The 26,874-nt window shown below is 52.9% G+C and overlaps 1 protein-coding gene across 5 annotated transcripts; it reads right to left on the bottom strand.

Moving 5' to 3' along the window:
• Window positions 1-2,543: 2,543 nt before the first annotated feature.
• On the bottom strand, window positions 2,544-26,643 carry ABCB9 (ATP binding cassette subfamily B member 9). Of its 5 annotated transcripts, XM_037014456.2 has the most exons (13): window positions 26,505-26,636; window positions 25,041-25,170; window positions 21,241-21,936; window positions 17,157-17,271; window positions 16,548-16,678; window positions 15,445-15,650; window positions 13,098-13,295; window positions 11,713-11,841; window positions 10,409-10,597; window positions 9,734-9,907; window positions 7,451-7,610; window positions 5,979-6,115; window positions 2,544-3,743 (listed from the first exon to the last, which is right to left on the bottom strand). In XM_037014456.2, the coding sequence occupies exons 3-13, from the start codon at window positions 21,845-21,847 to the stop codon at window positions 3,483-3,485; spliced, it is 2,307 nt and encodes a 768-aa protein (XP_036870351.1). In that variant the 5' UTR covers window positions 21,848-21,936; window positions 25,041-25,170; window positions 26,505-26,636; the 3' UTR covers window positions 2,544-3,482. The 5 variants fall into 5 exon arrangements, with proteins under 5 accessions (XP_036870351.1, XP_017533655.1, XP_017533675.1 ...); XM_017678166.3 differs by lacking the exon at window positions 25,041-25,170 and having other exon boundaries at window positions 26,505-26,643; XM_017678186.3 differs by lacking the exon at window positions 25,041-25,170 and having other exon boundaries at window positions 16,548-16,627; window positions 26,505-26,643.
• Between the last annotated feature and the right edge of the window lie 231 nt (window positions 26,644-26,874).

Genomic DNA, 26,874 nt, shown 5'->3' with positions numbered 1-26,874 from the left:
TTGCTCCTGATACCTGCCGGGCTCCTGGAGGCACTTATGCTGGGGACCTCTCCCATTAATGTTTGATCTGTAGCCTTTGCTGCAATGTCTATATGCCCCCCCAACCTACAGCCTTAAATCATCACTCTACAGGGGTTCTGTGGTTGGGATTAAACACATACACATGCTTCTTGGGTGTAAGTCCTCCCTCTACATCTTACTAGGTGGTGGTCTTGGGCAAGTCCCTTAACTTCTCTGTGCCTCATTTTCCTCATCTGTAAAGTGGGCATGACACTGTTACCTACCTTTTAGAGTCTTATGAGGATTTAGTGACATAGCTCATGCAAAGTATGTGGACCTGTACCTGGAACAGAACAAACAAGGCAGAGAAAATTCCATGTGGTGACAAGTGCTGTGACGATAACATCAAGATAACTAGGGAAACTCAACACTCGGTACTTGTTGAAGAGGAGGGAAAATGTGAGCTGGGAGAGGAATGAGAGGAACCAGCTGGGAACTGAGTGGAACAGTGCATCAGTCAGAAGGAACAGACAGTATAAACATTCAGAAACAAGAATGAGCTTAGCTTGCTCAAGGAGCAGGAGGAAGAAGGCCAGTGTGGCTAGAGCAGAGAAACTGAGGGTCATATTTGACGAAAAGATAGGCAGGGGCCCTGTGGCCATGGGAGATGTCTGGGCTTGATGTATGGAGATGCTGTGGGAGCGTTTTCAGCAGCCGAAGGACAGACTCTGATTGACAAAGGAACAAACATGCCTGGCGGCAGCCTGGTCCAGCCCAAAGCCTCTGCTTTCAGTTCCAAACCCTTTTCACAACCAGCCTGATCCAAGCCTGGCCTTTCTTGCCCTCTGACATTTAATCCCCAGCCCCAGAAACCAAACAGGAAGTCTTGAGGTGGCCCCGAGCCAGGGCAGCAGCTCCGGGGAGGGGCAGAGCAAGGGATGCAAAGCCCTGTGGATGAAGGCGGCAAGTTCCAGGCCCTTGCCCCCACACCCTGCCCAGACCAAAGAGTGTCATGCCAAACCCCTGGAGCCTCGGCAGGTGGCATTATTTGGGAAAAGGGCCTTTGCAGATGTGATTCAGGATTTCAAGATGAGATCGGTCTGGATTATCAACATGGGCCCTAAATCCAGTGACAAAAGTCCTTAGAAAGGCAGAGAGAGATTTGAGGCACACAGAGACACACAGAGGATAGGCCCATGTGACAACAGAGGCAGAGCCGGGAGTGATGAGGCTGCAAGTCGAGGGACACCAGGAGCCACCAGGAGCTGGAAGAGGCAGGGAAGGGCCTTCCCTGGAGCCTTTGGAGGGAGCGTGGTCCTGCCCTCACGCTGAGGTTTGTCTCCTGGCCTCTTGTTGGTCTGAGTTCCCCAGTTTGAGGTCGTTTGTTGTAGCAGCCCTGGGGGACACTCATCGTGCTCCCGTCTAGACCCCACCTCCCCAGGCAGGTTTAATCACTCCTCCCATCCTCGCCAGGCACCTCCTTCAACAGGTGAGAACACTGAGGCCCAGAGAGGGTATAAATGGGGAAGCCACCTCATCTTCCTCCGGGCTCAGTTTAGCTCATCTATGTATTTTTATTAAGGAATGATGCAAGCACAGCCTCACATTTTTGTTCCCTACTTTCGTGGGGCTCAGCTTGTGGGGTGTTGGCTGTGTGGTGCAAAGTAAGCCAAATGGCCTCTGAGCTTTGGACTGGTTCCTCAGTTTTAAAATGGGGAGAAGCCTGGTTGTTGTGAGTATAAAATGACAACAGACATTAAGTACCTGGTGTCTCTGATCCCACCTGGAAGCCTGGCCTGGGCCCGAACACGTTCTTGCTGTAGGACCCATGTCTAAGGCGCATAACGGCTTCTTCAGGAAGGAGCCGGAGAGTCCTGGATAGATAAGAGGCTCAAGGCAAATCCAAGCCCCTCAGGGCAAGTGGGGGACCCAGGTGGCCGTAGGCTGGGTCTCAGCCCTCAGTTTATGTGGCAGGAAAATGGGTACTTGCCTGACACTGAGCTGGTAAACTCAGTGTGACTGTACCAGTAGTTAAAATATTGAAATACTCTACCAATTGGTAAAGAGCCACTGCCCAGCCCCCACTGAGGACCCCAGACTAGTAAGAATAACCACCACAGAAGCCTCCCTATGTCCCTTCCTAGGCCTCGCTCCTGATCGGGCGATTTTGCAGGATAGTATTTCTTGGCTCCCTGGGCTACAGTGGGTGTAGGGTGCCCAGTCCCCAAAGGAAAAGAACAGGTGGTGTTGGCTGGGTCTCAGCCTTCCTGGGAGGCACAGAAGTCCCAGGGAATTAGAGGAGACGGATCTCTGTTACCCTGAACAAGTGCTGTGGAGACAGACAGATGTGCATGGACTTTTGCGCTGGAGGCCTGGGGCCATGAAGAGCCAGATCGGGGCTTCCAGACACCGGTGGAAACCCTAGGCCATCCAAAGCCTTTCCATAGCTACATGAGGCAGGGCCAGGAGGAGAGCTGGGTCTGATGGGAAAACCTAACCAGGTGATGGGGCAGAGGGCCCAGGAAGAGGTCAGAGGTCAGGGGTCAGAGGTAGTACACTTTATTGACCGGGTTCTCCCGACAAATTGCAGCTGCCCCCCAACAAAGTCAGAGTCTGGGCTTCAAGCCCCATCCTACCAAGCAGGGAAGAGGCATCCCACACACACCCAAAGGGCCTCCAAACAGCAGAGTGGCAGGGGTGGGTGTGGGACAGGGGTGAGACAGGGCTGAGGAGCCAAAGCTAGGTACGGGGCTGGGGACACCCTGGGGCTCTGCCAGGCCTGGCCAGCCCCTCACTCCCCCAGTTAAGGTTCGCAGTGGTTCACAGTGAGACTAGCTTAGATTTGGCAGGGCAGCAGGGGCACCGGGCAGACTGATGCCTTCCACTCTCCCAACCCACCCTTGGCCAGACTCACGGATCTGGGAAAGATAGGAAGTCCCCTCCCTTAGGGCAAGCCTCCCCCAGGACAGGGAAGCCCCTTCTCTCAAGAGGTAAAGGGTAGAGAAAATGGTTTTCCCCTGACATTCACAGGCTAATAGGTAGGGTTATTCACCCCACGGCCAGAAGTTTCTAAAACATCTCAGTGAATTTGTCCATCATGACTCCCAATTTAGAAAAATGTTTTTGAAATCTAGGCATTGACTGGGGTTCAATGAACCAAGCAGTAAAAAACCTGGTAAGACTCCGGTTTAAAAAGGCAGTTCCACCTTTGTTGGGAAGCCTGGGGAGACCGGAAAGCAAGGTCAGCGGGGTCTCCGCTGCTGAGACTGGAGGAGCTGGCTCATGGCAGCAGGGGCTGGCGGTGGCCCAGGGGACAGGGTGGGAGCCAGGGGCCAGATGCAGGAAGCGGGGACAAGTGGGACAGGGCAGGTTGCTCTCCAGGGCCGCGGGCGTGGGCTCAGAGTGCAGTTGAGGGTCCCACCGGTACATCTGCCAGGCAGGCACCGGGGCCTCTGCCCCACCAGGAGAGGCAGGGGCAGTGGTCAGGACTTGTGACTGTCGTTGCCCGGTGGCTCCTTGTGGCCAGCTGTGTAGTCCGAGGCAGGCTCAAGCCCTAGCATCTGTCGCTGCACCAGCGTGGCGTAGAGGCCGCCCTGGGCGAGCAGCTGCTGGTGTGTGCCCTGCTGCACCACGCGGCCCTTGTCCAGCACCACGATGCAGTGCGCCCGCTCCACTGTGCTCAGCCGGTGCGCGATGATGAGCACTGTGTGCTTCGGCAGGTGGCCATGGACAGCCTGCTGGACCTGCGGGGACAGGCGGGCACTGGCTTCCATCACGCTGCCGCTCCCACAACCCCACAGTCATGCCCTGATCCCGACCCACCCTAGAGCTCCAGGGCCTTGCTGGTAAAGTGAGGGCCCGCATAGGCCCTGCTCCTGGGTGTTTGTTCACAGGGACAGAGCTCAGTGCCTAGCAAGAGGGAGGGCCCTCAGCGAGTGACAGATGTGCCCTCACCTGGTGGTCCTGCTCCTCCCTCTGACCTTCACCTTGGTGAACAGTCTCAGCATTGCCCCCAAGCTCATGCCAACAGAGCCACCACCCTCAATTCCTCACCCTGCCCTCATCACCCAAATCTGATTCGTTAGTGAACCCTGCAGACCCTATGTCCCCAGTTTGCCTTGCCTGGCTCCAGCTCCCACCCCATTACTCTTGCCGGGATGTCTGCAACTTCCTGCCCTGCTCCCCTTTCCATTCCCCACATGGACTTAAACATTTTAATCAGTTTCTGTTGAACCCCTGCTCCAAGGCCTCCAATAGCTTCTTGTCCCATTTAGGATAAAATTCAAAGTCCTGCAGAAGTTTTAGGACTGTGGAACTACTGTGTGGCTATGATGGCGGATACACGATATTGCATTTGTCAAAACCCACAGAATGTTATACTTAATGTAAATCATGGCCTTGAGTTCATAATAATGCCTTAATATTGATCCATCAATTGTCACAAAGGCACCACAGCAAGATGTTAGTAACAGGGGAAAGAGGTACATGGAAAATCTCTGTACTTTCTGCTCAACCCTAAAACTGCTCTAAAAAATAAAATCTAATAATTAAAAACAAAATCAAAACTTCTTACTAGGGCCCAAGGAGTTTCTGCCTCCCTAACGGCTCTGTCCTCACCTGGCTCTGCTCAGCACCTACCCACCAGCCACAACCTTTAGCCTTGGCTGTGAACTTGCTCTGGGCCTTTGCACCCACTGCCCCTCTTCCTGGGATGCTCTTAGCCCAGAACTCCCCTTGGCCGGCTCCTTTCCTATTGGGTCTCAGCTCCAGTGGTGCCGGATGGCCCTGGTTCTATCACTGCATATTGCAAACTCACAGCACATTTGACACTATCAACCTGGGCTAAGGGACAGCCACGCTTCAGCAGGACTTCTGAAGCACAAGGCCTCGTCCCTAGGATGACCCCAGCTCCCCTAAATGCTCAGCACTGCCAGGAGAACTGGCTGGTCTAGCCAACACCTGATGGTAGGTCCCTGACCTCCCTTTCTTAGGGCACTTACTAAAAAGGGCTGGTCATTGTAAATCCTTCCTCTGCCCCTTTGAGATGGAATCTCCTACAACTCAGGAGTGTCCTGAAAGCCATTCCTCTGAAATGTGATCACCAGGAAGGAGAGGGCCTCTGGGTCCCAGTCTCCTTGGGGGGTTAACCCTAACCAAAATGGGCTGTGCTGCAGACAGCTGGCCCAGCGGTACTCACGCTGACCAAGCCTTTGTGGGTTTTCTCCGGGGCCCAGCTTCCTCCCCTCCCTACGTATGCATTCTCTCTCTAAAAGCCCCCATCCCTACTGTCACCCCTGCACAAATTGGGACAGAGCTCAACTCTTTCCCCTACTGTCAGTAGCTACTGAATAAAATGTCCAGCTTTAATAACATTTAGCTGTTCCTCCTGACAGCGGTCACCCCTCTCAATCTCTGTCTCACGTGACTGTTTCATCTCCATGCATAGGCCACAGGCTGAACTCGTACTTGTCCCCTTGTTTATTATTTGTTTTTCCCCCTGGAGTAGCAACACCATGGGGGCAGGGGTCCTGGCTGTTTGGTCTCCCCACCATGGTAACCCCAGTGCCTGTACAGTGCCTGAACCTGGAAGGAGCTCAGTGAAGACTTGAGTAGAGAACTGACCCCTGGGGAGACTGAGGCAGCTAGGTAGCCAGAAATCACTGCTGCACCCTCTTTACCAATGAAAATGACTCAGAGAGAGGAAGTGACTTGCTCACATCATCAGCTGCAGGGCATTGCATCTCCTGATGTTAACCCCTATCTCATATGGTCTCAGCTCTGCTGAGAGCTGGGACTCTCCTCTCTCCCAGATCGCCATCCTCAACACTGGAACAGCCCAGTCCCAGAAGCTGACAGCCTGGGAGAGCCCCAGCAGTGTCTCTAGGCCCTGCCCAGTGCCCATGCCCTGGGTGGACGAGGGGCTCTGATCACCTAGAGCTGCACCCGGTTCCACATTATTCCACCAGCCCGCAACTCACCAGGTACTCGCTCTCTGCATCCAGGGCACTCGTGGCTTCGTCCAGGATGAGGACGGGTGGGCTCCGCACAAGAGCCCGGGCCATGGCCACCCGCTGCTTCTGGCCACCTGACAGCTGGGCGCCCTTCTCCCCCGTCTCTGTGTGGCAGGCACAGGGGCAAGTAAGCAGGACATGGGCAGCCCCAGGAAAGAGCGAGAAGCCCCTTCCTCTGCCTTTCCCTGTGTCATGGGAGCTGTGCTCTCCAGGAAAAGGTGTAGTTTTAAGGGCCACCAGCTGGAATGACCAACAGCTCGGAAACTCAGGGAAGGATGGTCTCCTGTCCTGTTCCTAAAAGGCATGCAAATTATGAGACATCCAGCTATAACTAACATCTGGCTGTACCAAGATGCCAATTTTTGCCCATTAACTTGACAAAAATCCAAATGTTTGATAATACACTGTGCTGGTGTGGCTGTGGGGAAACAGATACTCCCCCACCTTCTGGGGCAAGTGCAGCTTGTGAGATCCCCACAGCTCACAATAATGGGGCTGCAGCACATACACCTCTGTGTCCATCGGCCTAATTGTGCAAGTCTATGGATCACAATTACAAATGCACAACCCTTGCACCAGCAAACCCATCTCTGCGAATTTTCCCTACAGATCAACTTTCCCATGCACAGTGACACAGGTATATGACGTGTGTGACTCACAGCACTGCTACTGAAAAACAGAAACAAAAAACCTACTCAAATGTCCATCAACAGGAAATGGAATAAACTATTAAGTAAATTATTATAAAGCCCATCAACTGGAATACCATACAGCTATTAAAAGAAAGCAAACAAGGCAGTTCTCTATGTGCCAATATGGAAAAGTCATTAAGATACTGGGTGAAGTTTAAAAAAGCCAGGTGTAGAATATAAGGTGCTTTTTATTTTCCTGTAAAAGGGCAGGATGAAATAAAAATGCATAATCATATTGCATTAAAGAAATTCCAAAAGGACATGTAAGAAACTAATAAAAGAAGTTTTGGTGGAGGCATGAGAAAACGGGGAATGGAGAAAGAGACAGAACAAAGCTCTTCATTGTAATCATCTTATGCTTTTACTTTTGAACCATGTGAATATTTCCTTCTCAAGAGTTAACATTTTAAAGAATATTAAATATAATAAAATATGTAATATAACTGTTAAATTCATTAACATCCTAATTTATTAATATAAAATTAAGTAATCATAGTTACTTAATACAATACATATATATTATGTAAAAATAATGTTTTGGAACCAAATGGAGGTGGTAGTTGTACAGTATTGTGAATGTACTAAATGACACTGAATTGTTCCCTTTAAAATGGTTAAGTTGATATTATGTGAATTTCACCTGAAACAACAGAGATCAGCTGGTGGGGGCACTGCTTCACTCAGAGGGTCACATCCCTGAGGGCAGACTTTCAGGCACAGTGGAGGTGATGCTCCTGGGCTCCATACCTGTATTGTAGCCATCCTGGAGCTCCATGATAAAGCCGTGGGCATTTGCCTTCTGTGCAGCCTCCACCACCATCTCGAAGGGCACAGTGGACAGGCCATAGGAGATGTTGTCTGTGATGGAACGGGCAAACAGCACTGGCTCCTGGCTCACCAAGGAGATCTGCAGAGGAGGAAGGATGGGGCGTGAGAGGCCAGGAACCATCCAGCTGTCACCAGGAACCTTTCCAGCACCAGGCCTGCTGATGCAAGGGGTCTCAGGTCTGAAATCTGATCAGGGCCTGTGCCCAGCTGCCAGCATTCAGCTGCTTCTCCCCCTTCCTCTTTCTGCACAAGCCCTCAGCCTCCCCAGACCAACAAACTGGAGCCCAGTAAGCTTGTCGCTCTGGGCTAAGCCAAGTTCCCTGACCTCTGAGATAGCTGGCTGTCTGTCTGTCCTAGAAAAAAATTTAGAGAAAGAGAATGTGGAGTGTTGCTCTGTGAATGAGTTTGTCCATGACAGGAGACAGGAGGCCACAAAGACCTCCCTGGCTGTTAACCCCTTCCTTAAGAGAACAATAGAAAGGTATTGTCATTCCATGGTCCCAGTTTTAGGAATTTGGCCTACTGAAATGATCGTATGGAGGGTATCACTGTAACCCTGTAAACAGGAAAAAAAGGAAGAGAAAGAAAAAGAAATAATCTAGTTGTCCATAACCTGGGGATTGGTTGAAATAATTACAGTGCATCCATAATATCAAATTGCAATACAAGTACATACAGAACAATTCTATTTTTGTTAAGAAAAACTATATATGTGCCTTTATATATTGATACACTTGTGTGAAGATAGGAAACAGGTTGGAAAGGATGATTACTGAACTGCTAACATTGGTTACCTCCATGGGGTACAATTTAAAAAGAGAGGTGGAGGGGATCTCTTACATCTTAGTCATAAAATTCTCCAACTATATGGGAATATGGTTAGATTTTGCATTGTACTGTTTTGGGTTTATAAAAATTTAAATGTTTAAGTTAAAAAGAAGATATTCACAAAAGAGGAAACCCAAGTGGTTAATAATCATATGAAAAGGTACTTAATATATTCAGCCATCAGGAAAATGCAAAAAACCACAGTGAGCTACCCCTATACACAGCAACTGGTGACAAGTTAGGCTGACAGTATCAGCTGTCTGAGAATATCAGGTTCCAGACAGTATCAACTACTACAAAGCCTGAACAGCTCTGCTCAGGGGCCAAGTCCAGAACTCAGGGGTCACACACCTGGGACCACTTTTGAGTCATCTAGACCTGGTTATACATACATGATGTGGGTGTGTATCACAGCCTGTGGCCTCCACCACCACACAGAACTTGCTAGGAGTTCTGAAATCTCTGTGCTGACTCTCAGGCTCTCACATGATTCAGTGTATGTTGATGATGTAAATGGTGCCTCCTTAATGCTTCATGTTTCTTTTATAGTGTATGACCTGAACGATCATCCTGGGCATCCCTACTGTTATGCCAGCACAGAATCCAGTGTTGAGGCTCCTTTTTTGAAAAAATTACCCAAAACTGTATGGTCGTGAATGGACTCCTTTAAATACTACAGATGACTTAAATGTGGAGTGACGGGAATTCTCACCCACTGCTGGTGGGAATGTAACGTGGAATGACCACCCTAGTGGCAGGAACTTTTGTGACCGTAACTATTCAAGTTGGGGATACGCATCCACTCTGGGAGGATATACCTGTGTGTACCAGGAAACATGGACAAAATTATCCATGTCAGAGGTAAACAATCAGGAAACAACCTAAACATCCATCAAGAGCAGAATGCATCAATAGGTGGTGTCATGCTGACACAGTGGATCATCATCCCAATGAAAACGAATGAGCTGCAACCACAGCCTCAACCTGGCTGACTCACAAGTAATGCTGAATGCAAGAAGTAAGACACAGACAGATACAGCTTCACGACTCCTGCCAGATGAAGTTCCACACGGCAAAACACGGCGTGCTGTCAGGGGAGGCACAGAGAGATGGTGAAACTGAAGAAAAGCGACAAAATTGTGACCCTGAAAGTCAGGCGAGATGCTGCTTCCAGAGGGAAGAGAAGGGGCACAAGGGGCCAGGCAGCTTCTGGAGTGCTGGAAGGTTCTGTTCCTCACTTGGTGGTGTTACATTGGTGCTGATTCTCTGGACCGTTCATTTATCTTTATGCTCTTCTCCGCATCTGTGCTATGGCTCGTGAAGGAGGTTAGACAGAGAGAAGGCCAAGGAGGGCAGCAAGGCCTGGGTACATACCACGCGATGCAGGTACTTGTGGTCATAGGCGCCGATGGGCCTCCCATCCAGGAGCACGCGGCCCCCCTCCAGGGGGTAAAAGTTCTCCAGGATGTTGACGCAGGAACTCTTTCCACTGCCCGAGGGCCCCACGAGTGCAGTCACCTTTCCTGGTGACAGGCTGAAGGAGACATTCTGCAAGGAACACGTGGATGCAGTGTGAGGCCACTGGCTCAGATGCTCTGGCTTCAGACACAGGCAGTACCTTCCCAGGCTGCCTTAGGCTCCTTGGCCATGCCTGGGCCCTCCTGTCCCCCTGGGATGCTCTCCTTTCTGATCTAGCAGCACCTTTACATTTGTTTCCTCTGCCGGGAATGTTCTTCCTGCAGAGGGCTACTTGGTTGACTCCTGCTCCTCATCCAGATTTCAGCTCGAACATTACCTCCTCTGAGAAGTCCTCCTTGACTATTAATACCATCTCTGCAGACTACCCCTATCATACCACCCTGATTTATTATTGCCTTCTTGGCACTAGTTATCTGGAATCTCCTTAATGATTTGTCTTCCCCAACTAGAGCCTAAACTCCATGGGGGCAGGGGCTTGGCCTTATGTATTCGTGGCTTTGTTGCCCGGCCTGGCATGTGTGAGCTGTGAAAGAGATGGGATGAGGGAAAGGATAATGGAGCCCCTCTCACCTGTAGGACTTGGGTGTTGGGACGAGTGCGGTAGGTGAAGGTCACGTTCTCAAAGTCTACCCGGCCCTCCAGGTGGTCAGGGGCCAAGTTCCCGTCATGTACCATGGTCGGCTGGCGGTCAATGAACTCGAACACCTTCTCAGCGGCCCCTACACCTTGCATGAGGCCACTATAGACAGAGCCTACAGACTGCGAGGGGAGGAGACACATGTTCCTGTCCACTGACACCCCAACCCTGGGACTCCCCCCATGGTGCCAGAGGGATGAAGAAGGTGCAGAGCAAGGACACAGCAGGAGGTTGGGGGTGGGGACCCCAGGAGGCTGCCAGGGCCCCTTGCTAGGACAGCAGATACTACAATAGTGGCAATAGGTGGACAGCAATAGAGAGTACTGATGCCGTTTGTCAGGAGCCTGTGCCTCCAGACCTATCACCAGCCAGCACAGCAGAGGAGGACATGGAGGCAGAGAGGCTCAGTGACCCCGCCAGGACACACAGATTCACCTCATTTCTGAGCAGCTGCCTAGTTTTTGCAGCATCTGGAATACAGATGTACTGTATGCACTCGATCTCTGATCGGTGGGCATTTGAGGTTGTTTTAAGTTTTCACTATTGGGAACAGCATGGCATTGAACATTCTGGGAAACGCATGCCCATTGATGCGGGTATTTCTGAGGCGTGGTTCCTAGAGGCAGAACTGCTGAGTCAAAGGACACGGCAGGTGTGACTATAGCTAAAGCAAAGTGCCATCTGCAGCAGACGCTAACGCCTGCCCCCATCTGCATCCCTGACTGTCACCTTAGGCACCAAGGCCCACCCTCAGTGCCCGGGGCTTGGGGCGCACACCATTCCCTACACACTCAGGCACTGATGATGGCAGCTTGGATACACACACTCCGTTTCCTCTTCTCAGGAGCTGCTGGCCAGGGAACCCAAATTAACACATCATCTAAAGCAACCCCTTTATTTAAAAATAGACCCATCTGGCTTTGAACCCAGTTCCCCACAAACCTGGAGGTCGAGTCACTTGGCCTCTCTGAGCCACAGCCTTTCTCTGAGAATGGGAACTGGGACAGTACCAAGCCCTCCTGGCACCCTTATGAACGTTTCCTGGCTGCTACTCTGCTTGATGAGTGGAGGTGCTTGCCACTGTTAGTAGCATTATCACTGTTAGTATTTTGTTCTCTCCCCACCTACTTTAGAAAAAAACGCCACATCCCTCAAATCCTGGAGCACACCCGCCATTTAGACCCTCTTCCCCAACCCTCCCCTCTCCCCAGCGCCCTACCCCAAGCCAGCTCCTCACCTCCATACAATCTCCCAGGACAAACTCGTAGATAATGAAGGAGATGAGGTTGCCACTGGTCATCTGCCCGGAGATGACGAGGTGGCCCCCATAGTAGAGGATACTGACCTGGACCACCAGCAACGTGAGCTGTGGGCAGACAGAAAGGGGATTTGGGTCACAGGGGCCTTGGCTCAGACCCCCCACCCAGCCCCCAATGCTGCAGGGGAAGGTGAGAGCCACTGAGCCGCACACTACCAGCCACTAACGGAAACTCCAGCCAGTGGCAGGGATGTCCTCCCACAGGCTGGTGCCCGTCTGTCACTCATGACTTCCTCTCCTGCTGCCAAGGAGTTTTCCCTGCAGAGGTTCTCTAGCTGGAGCAACCTTGGGCCTGGCCAGGAACAAGGCTTTCTTTGTAAGGCCCTGGCACACACGTGACTCCCAAGCACCTCGGTGAGACCAAGAAGGAGCCGTTGGTCCTCCTTGTTGGAAAAAGCGCGGCTCAGAGAGGTTGAGCCCACTGGATGAGGTCCCACAGAGGCCCAGGCATAGCCCTGCCCCACCAGGTTCTGGGCAGGAGGGGCTGTGTCTGGGCGCCTTTGCCTCCTCCCCCTCCAGCACCTGGGGAGTGTCTGGGGGTAGTGGAACCTAAGTGACCATGACAACCTATTCAGAGCCCCTCTTTGCCTCCCTACCCCAAGCCCACAGCTGGTCAGAACTAGATCCTTGGCTAGACCACTGTGCTTTTGTGCAGGTGACAAAAGGCACCCCTAATGATGGGCAGATTGCCAAGAGGCTTGGCCGGCTAAGCTGGATTTCAGGCGCCTTCTCTGGGATGGCTGGGTATTTTTGAGGGGTGGCATGCTCTGTCCCTGTGTCCTGGTTCCCTTGTAGGCCACCAGCTCTTCCTTCCCTCAGGCCAAACCCTCTCATTCTACCCCACCTATCCCCAAGGAGCCCACCACCCAGATTTGGCCAGCAGACAGCAACAGGGTGCCCCTGCACCCCATTCTCCAGGGAGGGGCTGTGACTCAGCCCCGGGAGCAAGCTGGGCCTCTAATGGGATGTGTGTGGTTGTGACAGAACCTGCTGGAAAGTGGCTGGCCTGGGGGTGACTCCCCTCCTTGACAGGAATGTTTCCCCAGTTGAGAAAAGAACACTCCCACACTGCCACCCCAGGCCCAGGTGAGAGGGAAAGAGGAGGTAGTCTGTGGGGACATTCACTGGGTCGTGCGTTCTTTCCTGAGAAGATTCTCTGTGGACAATCAGAAAGCTGAGACAGAGTAAAGTCAGGCGCAGCCAGCCTGACACCAACATGCAGGCCCTGGACCTCCTGATGGGGGTCCTGCATCTTTGCATCCAGTCCCCCCATGGCCACAGCTGCCTGGGCCAGGGCCACGTACCCCACTGCCCCAGACGTAGTACGTGTAGGCTGCCGCCTCCTTCCTGTTCAGTTTGTACACCTGCTGCAGCTTGCGCGAGTACACCTCCGCCTCCTCCTCCTCATTGGCAAAGCTCCGCACAGTTTTCATGGCGCTGATGGTCTCCTCGGCGGTGCTGCTGGCTCTGGCCAGGGCGTTCTGAACCTCTTTGGAGAGCCTCTAAGGGCAGGAGTGGGGACAAGAAGGAGAGGAACCCTAAACAGACAGTCTCACTATGTACCAGAGCCCCCAGGCCTCTCTGCTCTCTGGGCTTTTCTACCATTACTTGGCAACAGCTCTAGGCAGGGAGTTCCAGGGACAGAAGGATGGGACCTAGCTCCCCTTCCTTCCCCATCTCTTAGCTTGACTTGACAGAGACCCAGAGAATAGAATCCAGCTGGGTTCTTGGGGTGAGCTCCCGAGGTTCCAGCTCCTGACGATGGGGGTGCTGGTCATTAAGTCATCTCCAGTACGCAGAGGAAGTCGTTCATAACCATATAGTTTTTGCTAATCTCCTCAGAAAGAGACACTCAACACTTGATCCTGTGTTGACATAAGAACAGGGATGCCCTGAATGGTTGTTCAGGTTGAACACTACACAAGAAACACCAGCTATTAAGGGACTACTGTTTACATCATCAACATACATTAAATGATCTAAGAGCCTGAGGGGTGGCACCGAGATTCCAGAACTAGCAAATTCTACATGGTGGCAGAGGCCACAGGCTGTGAAGTCTGCCTGTGTTATGTATGTATAACCAGGCAGAAGTGGCTGAGAAGTGCTCCCAAGTGTATGACTACCAAGCTGCTGCCCACCAGAGTCCCAGAAGCAGCCTCTGGGTAGAGCTGTTCAGGCCTTGCAATAATAGTTAACATGCTCAGATTCTCAAACCAGCCAGGAAGGTAGGTGCCTAGAGGCCAGTCCAGGATTATGCATGGGCATGTCCTGTGACCTTCAAGTCATGCTGAGGCTATCAGAAGCATGCAATGTGCTCCAGCATCCCGGAGGAACCATACCATATACCCTGAGTCATGTCTGGCCATGGGCAATGTCTGTGGCACGTGGTGATGACTCAGTGACTATACTCAACACATTCAGGTACAAAGTAAAAGACCCAAATTGAGGTCCTGCCCACTGAACTTGAAGGCGGAGCCTAGGGTATGCACAGAGGTGGGGCTGAAGGGGGAGCCCCAGGGTTTCCTGCCCTGTCCCAGGGACTGGCAGGAAGGCAGGAAGGGCGGGGTGGGGAGCAGAGGAAGGGAAACAGCTCCAACTCCAACTCATGATATTTACTTTTTCTACACAGGGAGGAAATCAGTGAGGTCTGTGACCCAGAACAGAGGGGAGAGGCCCTCCTAGGTGGTGGGCTCTTCCAGGTGACACACTGGGTTGTAGGGAATGGGTTTGAGGGCTGGCCTCTCAGGTCACGGGCACTAAGGGTTCTGACTGAGCTGGGGACACTGAGCCAATCACATATTAAAGCCCCCTGCTTACGAGCACCCCACCCCCTCAGGCCTGGATCACTGGGGAAGGGGACACTTGCACCTGTCTGAACTTGGCCATGGTCCCTTAGGGCTCAGGGCCACCATCAACCTGCAAAGCAGGAGGAAGGTGAGGTTGGGGCCTAACTCAAAGGCCAACCTTCCCAGCCGAGACAGTGCCAAGGGGTAGCTGGAGGGGGTAGCCTGCCCTTAACTGCAGGCTGCAGGGGAGGGCCTTGCTCAAGGGGGCCTGAACCAACATGCACACACACTCCACAGGAAGAGAGCGAACTGCCCAGAGGGAAAACCAAAGCTCTCCAAAGTCCTCCAGTCTGGCCCCATCCCCTCCCTGCTCTCATTTCTGAGCCCCTCCTTTCACCCATGGCTCCAGCCTCCCTGAGGCTCAAGCCCACCAGACATGTCCTCACCCCAGGGCCTTTGCACTGGCTACACCCTTTGCTTGGAAGGAGCTTCCCCAAAATGTCCAGCTCCTTCAGATCTTCACTCAAATGTCACCTTCCCAGGAAGACCTATTTAAACTACAGCCATCCCTGATGCCCCCAACATCTCTTCCTCACTTCATTTTCTTCCCCGTATTAGATATTTTCACTATTATTATTGTGGTCATTCATTGTAGTCTTTCACTAGAATATGAGCTCCCCCATACATTAACCTATCCTGGCTCCTGGGATAGCAGGTGCCCAATAAATATCCACAGAGTGGAGCAACTGAATGAATAAGTGGACAAATGCAAACCCAGCCTCAAGATGAGCACCCCAGCCCCTCGGAGGGGTCATGTGGGAGCTCCGGGGCTCACTGAGCCCAGCGGGGACCGGGAGGGGCCTACCTTGTAGTACCTGCCGTAGATGTCAGACACCATCATGATGATGGGGAAGCCCATGAAGGTGACAAGGGAGAGCTGCCACGAGAGGCTGAACATGAAGACCACCACACCTGTGACCTTGACCGTGTTCCGCAGGAAGATGTTGATGTTCTGGGAGACCAGATCGCTGACCATGGTGGTGTCCGAGGTGAGGCGGGAGATAAGGTCCCCTGGAACACAGGTGGCTCAGCAGCTCCCGCTGCAGCAGTGGGCCACTCTGGGCGGGGCAGGGGGGACTAAGGGGCCTCTGAGGCAGGCCTGAGGCTCGGGCCTCCCTGCCCTTCTGGGAGGGGTGGCAGAGAAGAAGAGCAGACACCCCTCGAGGGCTGCTCTGAGCCTGGCCCTCATCACTCACGTCTTGTGACATCACATCCCGCAGTAAAGAGGAGGTGGCCTTGGCTCACCACAGGGACGCTCACTCAGCGCCCCTCAGCTTGTGTGTGACTGAGCCAGAAGAAGCCCTGCAGCCCTCTTCCCTCAGAGAGAAGCAGCCATCAGGGCTGGGGGAGGAGGAAGACACCCTCTTAGCAGGTGTGGACACTGAGCTAAGAGCGACAGGGGTGGCTATTATTGTTTCTGTTTGGAGATGAAAAAATAGGCTCATGGAGGTTCAGTGACTAAGCGCTGGAAGTACGGCTTGGTGCCAGGCTGGTCTCAGAGCCTGGGATCTTGGCCGGAGCTTACATTGCCTTCCCTGCCCTGCCCTGCACACATCCTGCTCACCCTGGCAGGAGCTGGGCCTCTCAAGCCACAGGATCGGGCCCTTGTGATTCCCAGAGGGCAGTGGGAAGCCTGACCTTGGTTCCTGCAGTGACCTAGGGTGGCCTGGCCAGGGTCCTACAGTGGCCACAGCTCACACCAAGACCTCAGCCAGCAAGCCAGCTCCCCAGGGCTCAGGCAGGGTCAGCGTCCAAGCCAGCCTGCTGGGCTGCTTACGTCCTGAACTGGATGGCAGGAAAAGCTGGAGGGCTGAGACCACGAACATACCCCTTTAACTCCTCAACGTGAGGCAAGCCCACCCAGGTTAGGCCCAGGCCCAAGCCACCCAGGGACCCAGGAGGACTGACCTGTGCGATTCTCATCGAAGAAGCTTATCTCCTGAGACACCAGCGAGCGGAAGAGACGGTTTCGAAGGCGAATGTTCAGTCTGGCAAATACGAGGGTAAAAATGCCGCCCCGAATACCTGCGGCAAATGAGCTAATTGCAGATAAGAGATGTTCTATGGAGCACTGCGTCCTCCCATCGACCTACACCATACCCCTGCTGCTGCCCCCCACCCCAGCTGCCAGCAGGTGCAGGGCAGAGACAGGGCGGGACCCCAGCCTCAAGCCCTCTCTCCAGGGTGGGAGCCCCCAAGGTGAGGGTAAAGAGGGGAGTGTGTTTATTGGGGACAAGGGACCCAATTTTCCCAGCCAGACCCCTTTCCCTTCCAGAATAGCACAGACAAGCCTGGCCCTTGTTTCCCCCCTTAGAAAGCAGCCAGGGAGGGTGAAAGGGAAACCCTTGAGGGCAGCCATTTTTAGGGACAGAGGGTGTGGTCTAGGGCATGGCTCAATCAAATGGACATTAGCTCTAAGCCAGTCTGGTTGTTGGCCACTGCGGGCCTCTCTGGCCCACGCCCTCCCTCCCCTGCTGCAGGCCTGGGAAGCAGGGCATGGGGTGGAGGGCCGGTTACCTGCCCACAGCCAGCAGACACATGATGACGACGGCCGTGCTGAACTGCTCCATGCTCTTCTGGATGACGATACCATCAATGGCCCGGCCGGTGTAATAGGGGAGAAAGGTCTCTCCTACAGGGCACAGGGTAGACTTGGGGTGTCTGAGACAGGGGAGCCCATACACTTCCTCCCAAGCTTGCAGAAGCCCACATGCCACTCATTGCTCGCTCCACTGAAGGGGTTTGCTCTCTAGGCAAACTCCTGCTTCTCACCATGGTGGAGGCAGAACAGGAGTCCTGTACTGCTTAATGCCCCCCTCTTTTCAGGGAACAGGAATACAGAATTGGCTCCCAGGCACTGAGCGCTCGGAGCCATGGGACTCTCTCACCACATTTTATTCCCTTTGCATGTAGATGCTATGTTGGTCCCATTATCACCCTATTTTGCAGTCAAGAAACGTGAAGCTGAAAAGATGAGATGATGCTTGCCCAGGCCACACAGCTCATCAGTGGCTGATAGACCCCAAAGTTCATTTCCCTCTTCTCACTGGTGGAGGGATCAGAGCCCAAATTCTGGAACCTCAGAAGATGTTGATATGCTGGTTCTGAGCAATGCTGGGAATTGCCACCCCACCCCTCTTAGTGGGCCACTTTAGTTTTCCAGGTTATCTCTTACCCATTTATCTTTACTGTTTCTTCACAGCGATCCTGGGCAGGAGTGAGAAGGGGGGGTTGAGTGGGGTGTCACCCCCATTTCACAGAGGTAGAATGGGAAACTCAGAAAGTCTGAATAATTTTCAACAAGCCACACACCAATTAAGAAGAAGGGCCAGGACTTCAGCACAAACCAGCTTCCAGTCTGGGGGCTCTTTCCTGTCCTATCCTTCCCAATAACCCGGAATGCCCACCCTCATCTTATGGAAATGATGGACACGGACCAAAGGTGGTCAGACCAGGCTCTGTTCTGTTTTCACCGCAGCTCTTTCCACAGGCACACCTGGCTCAGGGCTAAGCTTTCAGCAGACACTCCATAAAGGTCAGCGAATGAATTCTGGACAGATGTGGCCAGCTCTACGTGGTTGGCTCAGCCAGGACGGCGTAGCCTTCTCTGGGGTTCTGGTGCCCTCTGCTGGTCGTGGCACAGCAACCACAAGGTAGCAGCCCAGAGGGCCTTGGTCCTCACGGTCTGCCAGATGGGCAACAGGGTCTCCAGACACTGCTGTGGAGCTGCACCTCAGCTGAAGTCCTGCCTCAGTTTACCCACAAGGAAGAAAAGGACATCAAAGAACTCTAGCAGCATGTTGATTCCTGCAAGTGCCAGTGGTAATATTAACCACAGCACACGTTTATTGCATCCTTCCTGGGTGAGGGGCACTGTGCCAAGGAGTGCCAACTCCTGTCAAATCCGCATAAGAAATACACGAAACTCTCCGGTCCATCAGCAAGTCCTGCAGCTCCACCTTCAAAGAACTTCCAGTCTGACCACTTTCACTGCCTCTACTGTCCCCAGGTTCTAATCGTCAATCTTGTTTGGACATCCTCAGCCACCTCCTGGTTCTCCCTGCTGCCATCCTTGTCCCCAGCAGCCTGTCCTCCACTCAACAGGCAGTGAGACCCTGTGAAACCAGTATCAAATCCTGCCACCCCTCAGCTCAAGCAGTCCAATGGCTGCCATGTCAAGCAGGGTCAAACAGTTCTTACAGTGGCTCACAGCACCCTGCAAGACTGGGCCTCTGCTACTGACCTGACTTCGCTTCTGCTCTCCCCTGCTCATTGTGTCTGCCCCAGCTCCCTTGGCCTTTGTTTCTCCTTTAAGAACCAGGCACCTTCCTGACTCAGTACCTTTGCGTGGGCTGTTCCCTCTACCTGGAGCGCTGCTACCCCAGATATCTGCTCCCTCACCTCTTTCGAGTCTCAAATGCCTCCCAGTAATTCCATAAGTGTGGTATTATCATTCTTCCCATTTTACAGATGAGAAACCTGATGCTCAAAGAAGCCAAGTCACTTACCCAAGGTTGTGTAGTTGGGTTGCCATGAATCCCCTATTAAAGAATGTCAGTTTAATAGGAGATACACAACACTAAAACTAGCCTTTTTCACAATGTGTGGTTTTTCTTTCAGATTATGAGGTTTCAGAAAAAGCTGGGCCCTAATGGATGCTTGTTGATTGAAAAATAATTATTAATAATCACAGCACCTGGCTTGTGTGAAGTACTTACCTGAGCAGGCCCCGTGCTTCATCTCTAATTCTCTCAACAATCCAGCAAAGCCCCCATATCTGGATGAGACACTGAGGCTTGGCCAGGCTGAGTAAACCGAACTCAAGTTATCAGTGAAGTCAGGGGCCTCATCTCAAGTCTGAGCCCTTAACCTGGACACAATCCCAAAAGCTGGCAAAAGCTGTTTGGCAGTATTGTGGGACATCCGTATTCCCTGAGCACACAGCAGCTGACACAGGCCCCGGCAAGCAAGGGAAATGAGGTCATGGGGCGACATCTGCCCATGCAGGGAGGATGGCCATTGTTCATTCATTCGTTGGCTCATTCATTCAGTGAGCCTATTCTGTGCTGGGTGTTAGAGGACCTGGGGTGAGTCAGACCTGGCCCCTGCCCTCAAGGGTCTCAAAGCCTGGCAGGAGAAGCAGGAGAGTGCATGATCTTCATGTCACCAGTGTAGTAACTGTAGTGCAAAGCGCCATGGTCTGTAGAATCCGAGGAGGCTTTTCTGAGGGGGGGACATTTTGGCCTTGAAGCATGAGTAGGAGAAACCACCTGGTTAAATGGAAAGGGGGTCAATCCCAATCCTCACAGCCACTAACGTTTACTGGGAGCTTTCTATGTGCCAGGAGCTGTCTGGGGTGTCTTACTCATATTAACTCAACGACCCACACAAGCCTCCAGTGAAATGACAACAGTTATGCCCATTTTTCAGATGAGGAGACAGGCTCAGAGAGATCAAGTAACTTGCGTAAAAGCACACAGTAGCTAAGGGACTGGGACTGAGAGGGCACAAGATGGACAGAGCGAGGAAAAGTGCTACAGAACTGGGGCCAGCTCTGGGGTCTGCCTATCCTCTTGAGAACACTCTTGCTCTGTGGTCACTCTCAGGCTCTGTCCTTATGAATTAAACGTACTATGACGCATAAGAGCTAACATGCCTGAGTTCTTACCATGTTGTGCCAGGCTCTGTACTTGCCCTTCTCGTGTTTCTATTCAACTTTACATCATCATCAAATAAGGACACCAACAAGTGGGGTCCTGAAAGGTCTGATAACTCACCCACAGTCACAGCCAGGGAAGAGTAGGACTGGGATGTGCACTCAGGCCTTGTCACCCCCAGAACCCACGGAGTTTCCACCCCACAATATCACCTTCTTGCCCTGTTGTTGGAGTGGTGTTTTCAAACTGCTGGACCCGAACCACAGTAACTGATACACTTCACGTCACAATCCAGGACACACACGGACACACGTAACTAATAAAGTTTCACAAAACCCTACACTTACTCTTGCCACAGACAACATGCTCTGATGGGGCCTAGTCTACTCTGCTTCATGACCAAGAATGCTTTCACCCAACAAGCCTACTTCCAGGAATTTATCCTATAGATATACTCACATTTATATGAAATGTGAATGAACAAGGTTATTTTACTATAAGAGAAAAAGACTCAACGACCCAAGAATCCAGCAACAAGGGACCCACCACAGCCACACAGTGGAATGTTATAAAGCCAAATAGAAGACTGAGAAAATTCCAGAGTACATTGCTTCATGAAAAAAGCAAGACAAAAAATAGAAGGGAGGAATTGGGAAGAGTGAGGTGTTCTCACTTGCTTGTAGCTGCAAAAGGAAATACTAGAAGCATATACAGGAAATGTATAAAAGTAGTTTCCTGCCTATTTGTAGTTTCTGGAACTTTTTCTTGTAGTTAGCCCTGGGCAGGGGGATCAGGAGAGTCTGGGTAGAATTCAGAGGGAAACTATGTCAATTTCATGTTGGTAGCATGTAAGTAATGTTAAATATGTAAGCAAAAGGGAGAGGAGGTCGTGCCCCTGTCAGTCAATTTCCTGGGTGCCTGCCAGGCTGCCCGTCCATACCTACCCAGAGCTGCCACAATGAGGAAGAAGGAGGCTGCCACAAGGAAGGCCACGTCAGGCTTGGTGTAGGACAGGAGCTTCTGCAGCGTGGCCCCAGACGCCTGCTCAAGCCGGGGCTGGTTCTCCCGAGGGAAGCCCTCAGCCTCAGCCTGGGCCTCAGCCCCTGGCTCAAGGGCCTTGGTGTCTGGCCGCACTGTGGACAGCAGCCACCAGAGCAGGAAGGAAGCAGTGAGCGAGACGTAAGTCCACACAAAGAGGGCCCAGAAGCACGGGTCCCGGACTGGCTTGCGGACCTCTGAGAAAAGGAGCAGCTTCACCATGGCGTAGATGCCCACGAAGAGGCACACGAGAGCGATGACTGTCCATGAGGCCCGCAGCCGCTGGGGCCCCAGGGCAATGTTCTTGGCCACACCGATGGTGGCTCCCAGCAGCAGACAGCTGCGGTACAGGCAGGCTGCCCAGAGGTCCAGCACCGAGTCAAAGATGTTGAAATGCCGGATGTCCTCCAGCAGGCTGCGGTCCAGGTGGCTGAGGATGTAGATGGCCGTGGTTATGCCAATGTCCAAGCTCATGAAGACCAGGGTCACCACCACTGCCTTCCACAGCTGCATCCTGCTGGCTGGTGGTGGACAGGTGCTGAGGGGAGGGGAAGAATCTAGCTCATGGGGGCAGGGCCATTGTCCACAGGGCAAGGTCAGACCTGTAGGGCAATGGGGAGAGGGGTTCAGGTTTGCTACTTGCTGGCTGTGTGACCTTGAGCAAGTCACTTGACATCTCTGAGCCTCCGTTTCCTCATCTGTAAAATCACAATGAGAAGAGTACCTATTTCACAGGAGCGCTGTGAGGATCCCATTTGTTCATGGAATATTTATTGAGTGCCCTCTAGGGGCCAGACTCTGTTCCTTGGGTTGGGGATTTAACAATGAACAAAGTAAACAAAGATCCCTGCTCTGGTTGAGATGACACACTCACATCAGAAACAGGTAATAAGCATAATAAAATAAATGATACAGTATGTTGAGAGAGAAGGGCTGGGGAAAAAGGAGTGGGGTTGAGGGGATGGGGCCGTGGAAGATGAGGGCAATTTTATATAGGGAAAGACCTCATTGTGAAGGAAATAGTTGAGCAAGATCGAAAGAGGAGTCTGCCATGTGGATATCTGGAGGAAAGACATTTTGGATGGGTGGAACAGACAGTGCCAGAGCCCTGAGGCAGCAGTGTGCCAGTGTGCCCGAGGGAGGCTAGGAGGCCCCACGAGGTCACAAGGTCAGAGGTGAAGGGGCTGGGACCTGGAGGATTTGCACATGAAGTTGATATAAGCAAAGTGTGCAAAAAATAGTCACTGTTTTCACTACTACCATTACTATTAACTTCTCTGAGCCTATTTCCTCACTTGTGAAGCATTAACACAAGGTTCAATGCATGAACACTGGGTCTGGGCACTGTACCTGGCATATAATAATTGCCTCTGATTATTATCATCACATACAGTGGATGCTTAACGCTTGCTCACTTCCCTCCTCCCCAAATCAGGCTTTCCACCTCCCCAAATAAAACTCTACCCACTTAGACCAAGACGGGTGGCCAAAGGTCCTAGTGCAACCCAGGCTTCCACATCTGCCTGGAAGTTTCCAGAATCTTTTCCTTCAGCAATGTGGCCCTAACTCACAGTCCTAGGCCCCTTTGGTTTTCTGGAGCTTGATGTCTGCTTTGTCCAAAGCATCCCCTACAGTAGGCCCCTCAGGACACATCCAGGCCCTGAGAGACTCCGGGAGCTACACGGATGCTGTGGGTATTTCCACATTCCCATTTACAGCTGAGGAAACTGAGACACAGAGAAGCAACAGCATGTGCTCCATATCACTTTGCCAATAAAGGCCCAAACCAGGACTTGAACCAGTATGTGAAGGATCCTAGAACTTCACTCTCAACCTCTGTACTGCATGTCTAGCACACAGCAGGTACCTAATAACTACAAACAGTTTTGAAACCCACTGTAGGCCTGGCCCTTTAGATGTTACCACATGCTTTATATATGTGTTTGCTTATCCAATCCTCACAACAGCTTTGTGAGATTTGCACTATCATCATCCCCATTGAGCAGATAAGAGAAACTGAGACCCAGAGAAGTTAATAACATGCCCAAGGTCATACAGCTGGTGGGTGGCAAAGCTGGGATTTGAATTCAGAGCTATCTGGTTCTAGAACCTGAGCTCTAAACTGCTAAGCTAAACACCTGTCAATATAACAAGGGTTAACAGCAAGCGTTCATCTAAGGAAAAGAGAGTCTACACCACAGGTGCTCAGCCAAGAAGTGGAGCTGATGTGGAGGAGGGCAACAATGACAAATAGCGGCTGACACCTATTGATGTTAATGTGTGCACAGCACTATACTAAGTGATTCACATGCATCCATCCTCACAACCCTTTGAGGTAGCTTTTGTTATTATCTCCATTTTAGAGTTGAGAAAATTGAGGCACAGAGGTTAACTGAGCTGTCCCAGGCCACACAGCTAGGAAGTGGCAAAGCTGGGATGTGAACCCATGCTGTTGAGTTAGGAAGTCTGTGCTCTCAACTCCAAAGCCCTAATGCTTCAAAACAGTCTCTCCAGGGGTAGGCAAGATCCCAACAATGCTCAGGAAGAATATGAAAGGACCCACGGGTGTGATGGTCCCCAAGCCTGGGCTCTGCCTGCACCCCAGCACTTCCAGGCAGACCTAGATCTGTCCCAGAGAAGGTTGCCTTGTCAGCAGGCTATACCTCCAGGGGAAGGCAGGGCTGAGTGGGAAAAAGGACGGTGGGGAGGTAAGCGAGGGTAGGGATGGGGGAACAGAAGCCCTCTGCCCAGGTCCTTGATGTACCCACAGCCCCAGCAGCCAAGGCTCCTGTCTGCTGCAATGCAGAGCCCTTGGGGAGCCAGGGAGTGGGTGAGTGTGAGCTGGAGCCCAGGGAGGGATGCTTTTGGCCCAGTGCCACACCAGGCCTCCTGGCCAAGTCATTGCTGGCTGCCCAGGCCCTGCCAGCCACCTCAGCTGCTGCTTTCCTATTGGTGGACATTAGGGGTTCCTCAGCCCCCAGAAAGGAGCTGGGGTTCAGAATTGGGACAAGAGGCAGACCTGCCAGAGATCAGCCAGGGGCTTGGTCTGCTGTCCCTACCCCACTCCCAGTCACTGGGGTTGTTTCTCCCAGACGCCATTCCACATTGGGTAATGTCAACCCCACTTGATGGCTACCCACCCAGAAGCCCCAGCTGTTTATCATCACTGGGATAAACAAAATTTCACACTCCAGCATCACAGACTATCTGAACCACATTTTACAGAAGGGGAAACAGGCCCAGAGACAGAGGGGGTGAGGCTTCTCCAGGGTCACCCAGCAAGCAGGAGGCAGAATGGCAATAGCACTGGAGTCCCAGGCTCCCCAGTGCTGAGTCCTTCTGCTCTCATGGAGCAGAATACAACTTGGGTCAGGTTACAGCCCTCATGGCCCCAGTGGGGACATGATACTGTTATTTTTAAAGTTACTGAGCAAGAGGGTGAAGGGAGAAGACTCTTCTGAACCCACCAGCCCAGAGGAGAGAAGGGTGGGGAAGTAGAGGGCTGCTTGAACGTACATCCCTGCTCTCCATCTGTCTGACCTGGAGGACACAGCTGGGCTTGGCCAGGTGTAGCTGGAGGGCATACTGTGGGCACATGGGTGATATGTGTGGCCTGAGGAACAAGGACCAGGTGGTGGCCAGAGGCCAGAGTAGACACTGCCCAAGGCCTGACATGGCCCAGGAAGACAGGAATAGTTGCCTTGACCTCAAATGCTAAGGAATGGCCCAGGACAGTAAGTGTTCCCATTCCACCAGGGGTCCTGTCCAGGCTTTTTTCCCAGTAGAAGAAATGGTGACTGGGGCATCTCCAGCTGTCAGCTGCACAAGAGGAAAGTCTGGAACAGCCAGAAAGTATTAAGCAACAATTATCATCACAACCACAACAGCTACTGACTGCCAGATAACATGCTAAGTGCCTGACACCTCCCATCTCAATTAATCCTCACCACTACCCTGGGAGGGCCCACCACTACCCTGGGAGGACCCCTGGGTCATCATCCCCATTTTACAGATGGGGAAATGGAGGCTCGGGAAAACTAAGTGCATGCAACCAGTAGGGAAGGCAGGGCTGAAACCCAGCACTTCACTCTCTGGGTGGGCCCCTACCCAGGCTATTCAGGGACCACAAGAAAAAGTCCTAAAGGACATGGGTGGCCCAAGCAGCTTAGTTCTCCCTAACTTGGTGAACTTTTCACCCCAAAGTGGTCATCTCTCAGCAGTGGAAAGGCCCATTCAGTGCTCAGCAAACACAAGCTGACTGAGGCTGACTGCAGGACAGTGTTGCCCTGGGGTCTCCAGATGTAGGGCCAGGGCTGGGCAGGGTCCACGTTGTTCCATCCTGACTCCCACCCTTGCTGAACCCACCACATCCCATGCCGGGACTGGCCCTCACTCCGGGACTCGGGGAAGGTGTTTCAGGGTACTAGTTGCTCTGGAGAGCTATGGTGGCCTTCCTACTATCTTACGTTGTCTGGCACCTGTCCCCTCTGAAGCAGGGGAATGGAGGCCAGCCTGTCTCCAGGGTGTGGGGCAGTGGGCAGAGGTGGTGGGGGAATCCTGTCAGGCCAGCTTGAAGCTATTTTAATAAGACCTGGGAAGGGGGCACCCTGTTTAACAGAGAGGCCCAGAAATAAGGCCCTGGAACCCATAGGCCTAACCGCCAGAGTGGATGAGTGAGGAGCAGCAGTCCAGTGGCCAGCTGGGGAGACTGAGGGGAAGGGGTTTGCCAAGGTCGGCAGGCCCAAGCGGCCCTCCCAGGGTCCTGCCACAGCCAGGGCGTTCGGGAGCTGTGGCCAAGTGGGAAACCCTCAGAAGACGCGCCAGTCCGATTCTGGGGGAGGACAGACATCCCAAGATCCTCTCTCAAAGGCACCCCCACCATTCCGGGAGGCGGTGGCGCCTGGGGGGTTAAAAAAAAATGCAACATTTGCCCTGCGGGCGTGGGAAAGATGCTGCAGGGCTTGGGGGCTGGGACGTGCGGCTACAGGCTCCGGGGTACAGGGGCGCGGGCCATGAGGCTCTTGGGAGGCTCCCAGCTAAAACGGAGATGCCTACTCCACCGCGAGGCAGGGGGCCCCAGGCGCCCCCGCCTGTGCTTGGCTTGGCATCCCGGCCTGGGAAGGATCCGAGTCGGGGGTCCCGGGAGCCGCTCTCTTACCCGTTACCTTACCTGGCACCAGGTGAGTCGTGGGCAGGGGAGGCAGTGGGCTAGGGTCGTCAGGGAGCCGGCTCCGCGCAGCTCATTGGAGACTGCGCCCGGCGCTGCGCCCGCTCGGCTCCTCCCGCCGCTCCTCCCTCGTCCCGCCCAGGCTGCGCCACGGCAAGGTCGGAGCTAAGCGCGCCCCAGAGTGCCCGCGACAGGCGGGGCTCCACGTGGGCGGGGACTCCAGGGGCGGGGCCGACTCACTCTGTCCGCCCACCTGCGGTAAGCCCCGCCCCCTTCGGCCCAGCCAGGCCCTCCAGCTCCGCGCTCAGGTGTCCGGGGTCTCAGGCCCATCCAGAGCCCACAGAAATGGCCTCACCTGCTGGGGGCGCCTGCT

This window comes from Manis javanica, chromosome 15, assembly GCF_040802235.1.
Source record: "Manis javanica isolate MJ-LG chromosome 15, MJ_LKY, whole genome shotgun sequence".
Lineage (NCBI taxonomy): Eukaryota > Metazoa > Chordata > Mammalia > Pholidota > Manidae > Manis > Manis javanica.
The sequence above is the reverse complement of the archived record's forward strand: the minus strand, read 5'-3'. Positions and strand labels throughout refer to the sequence as shown.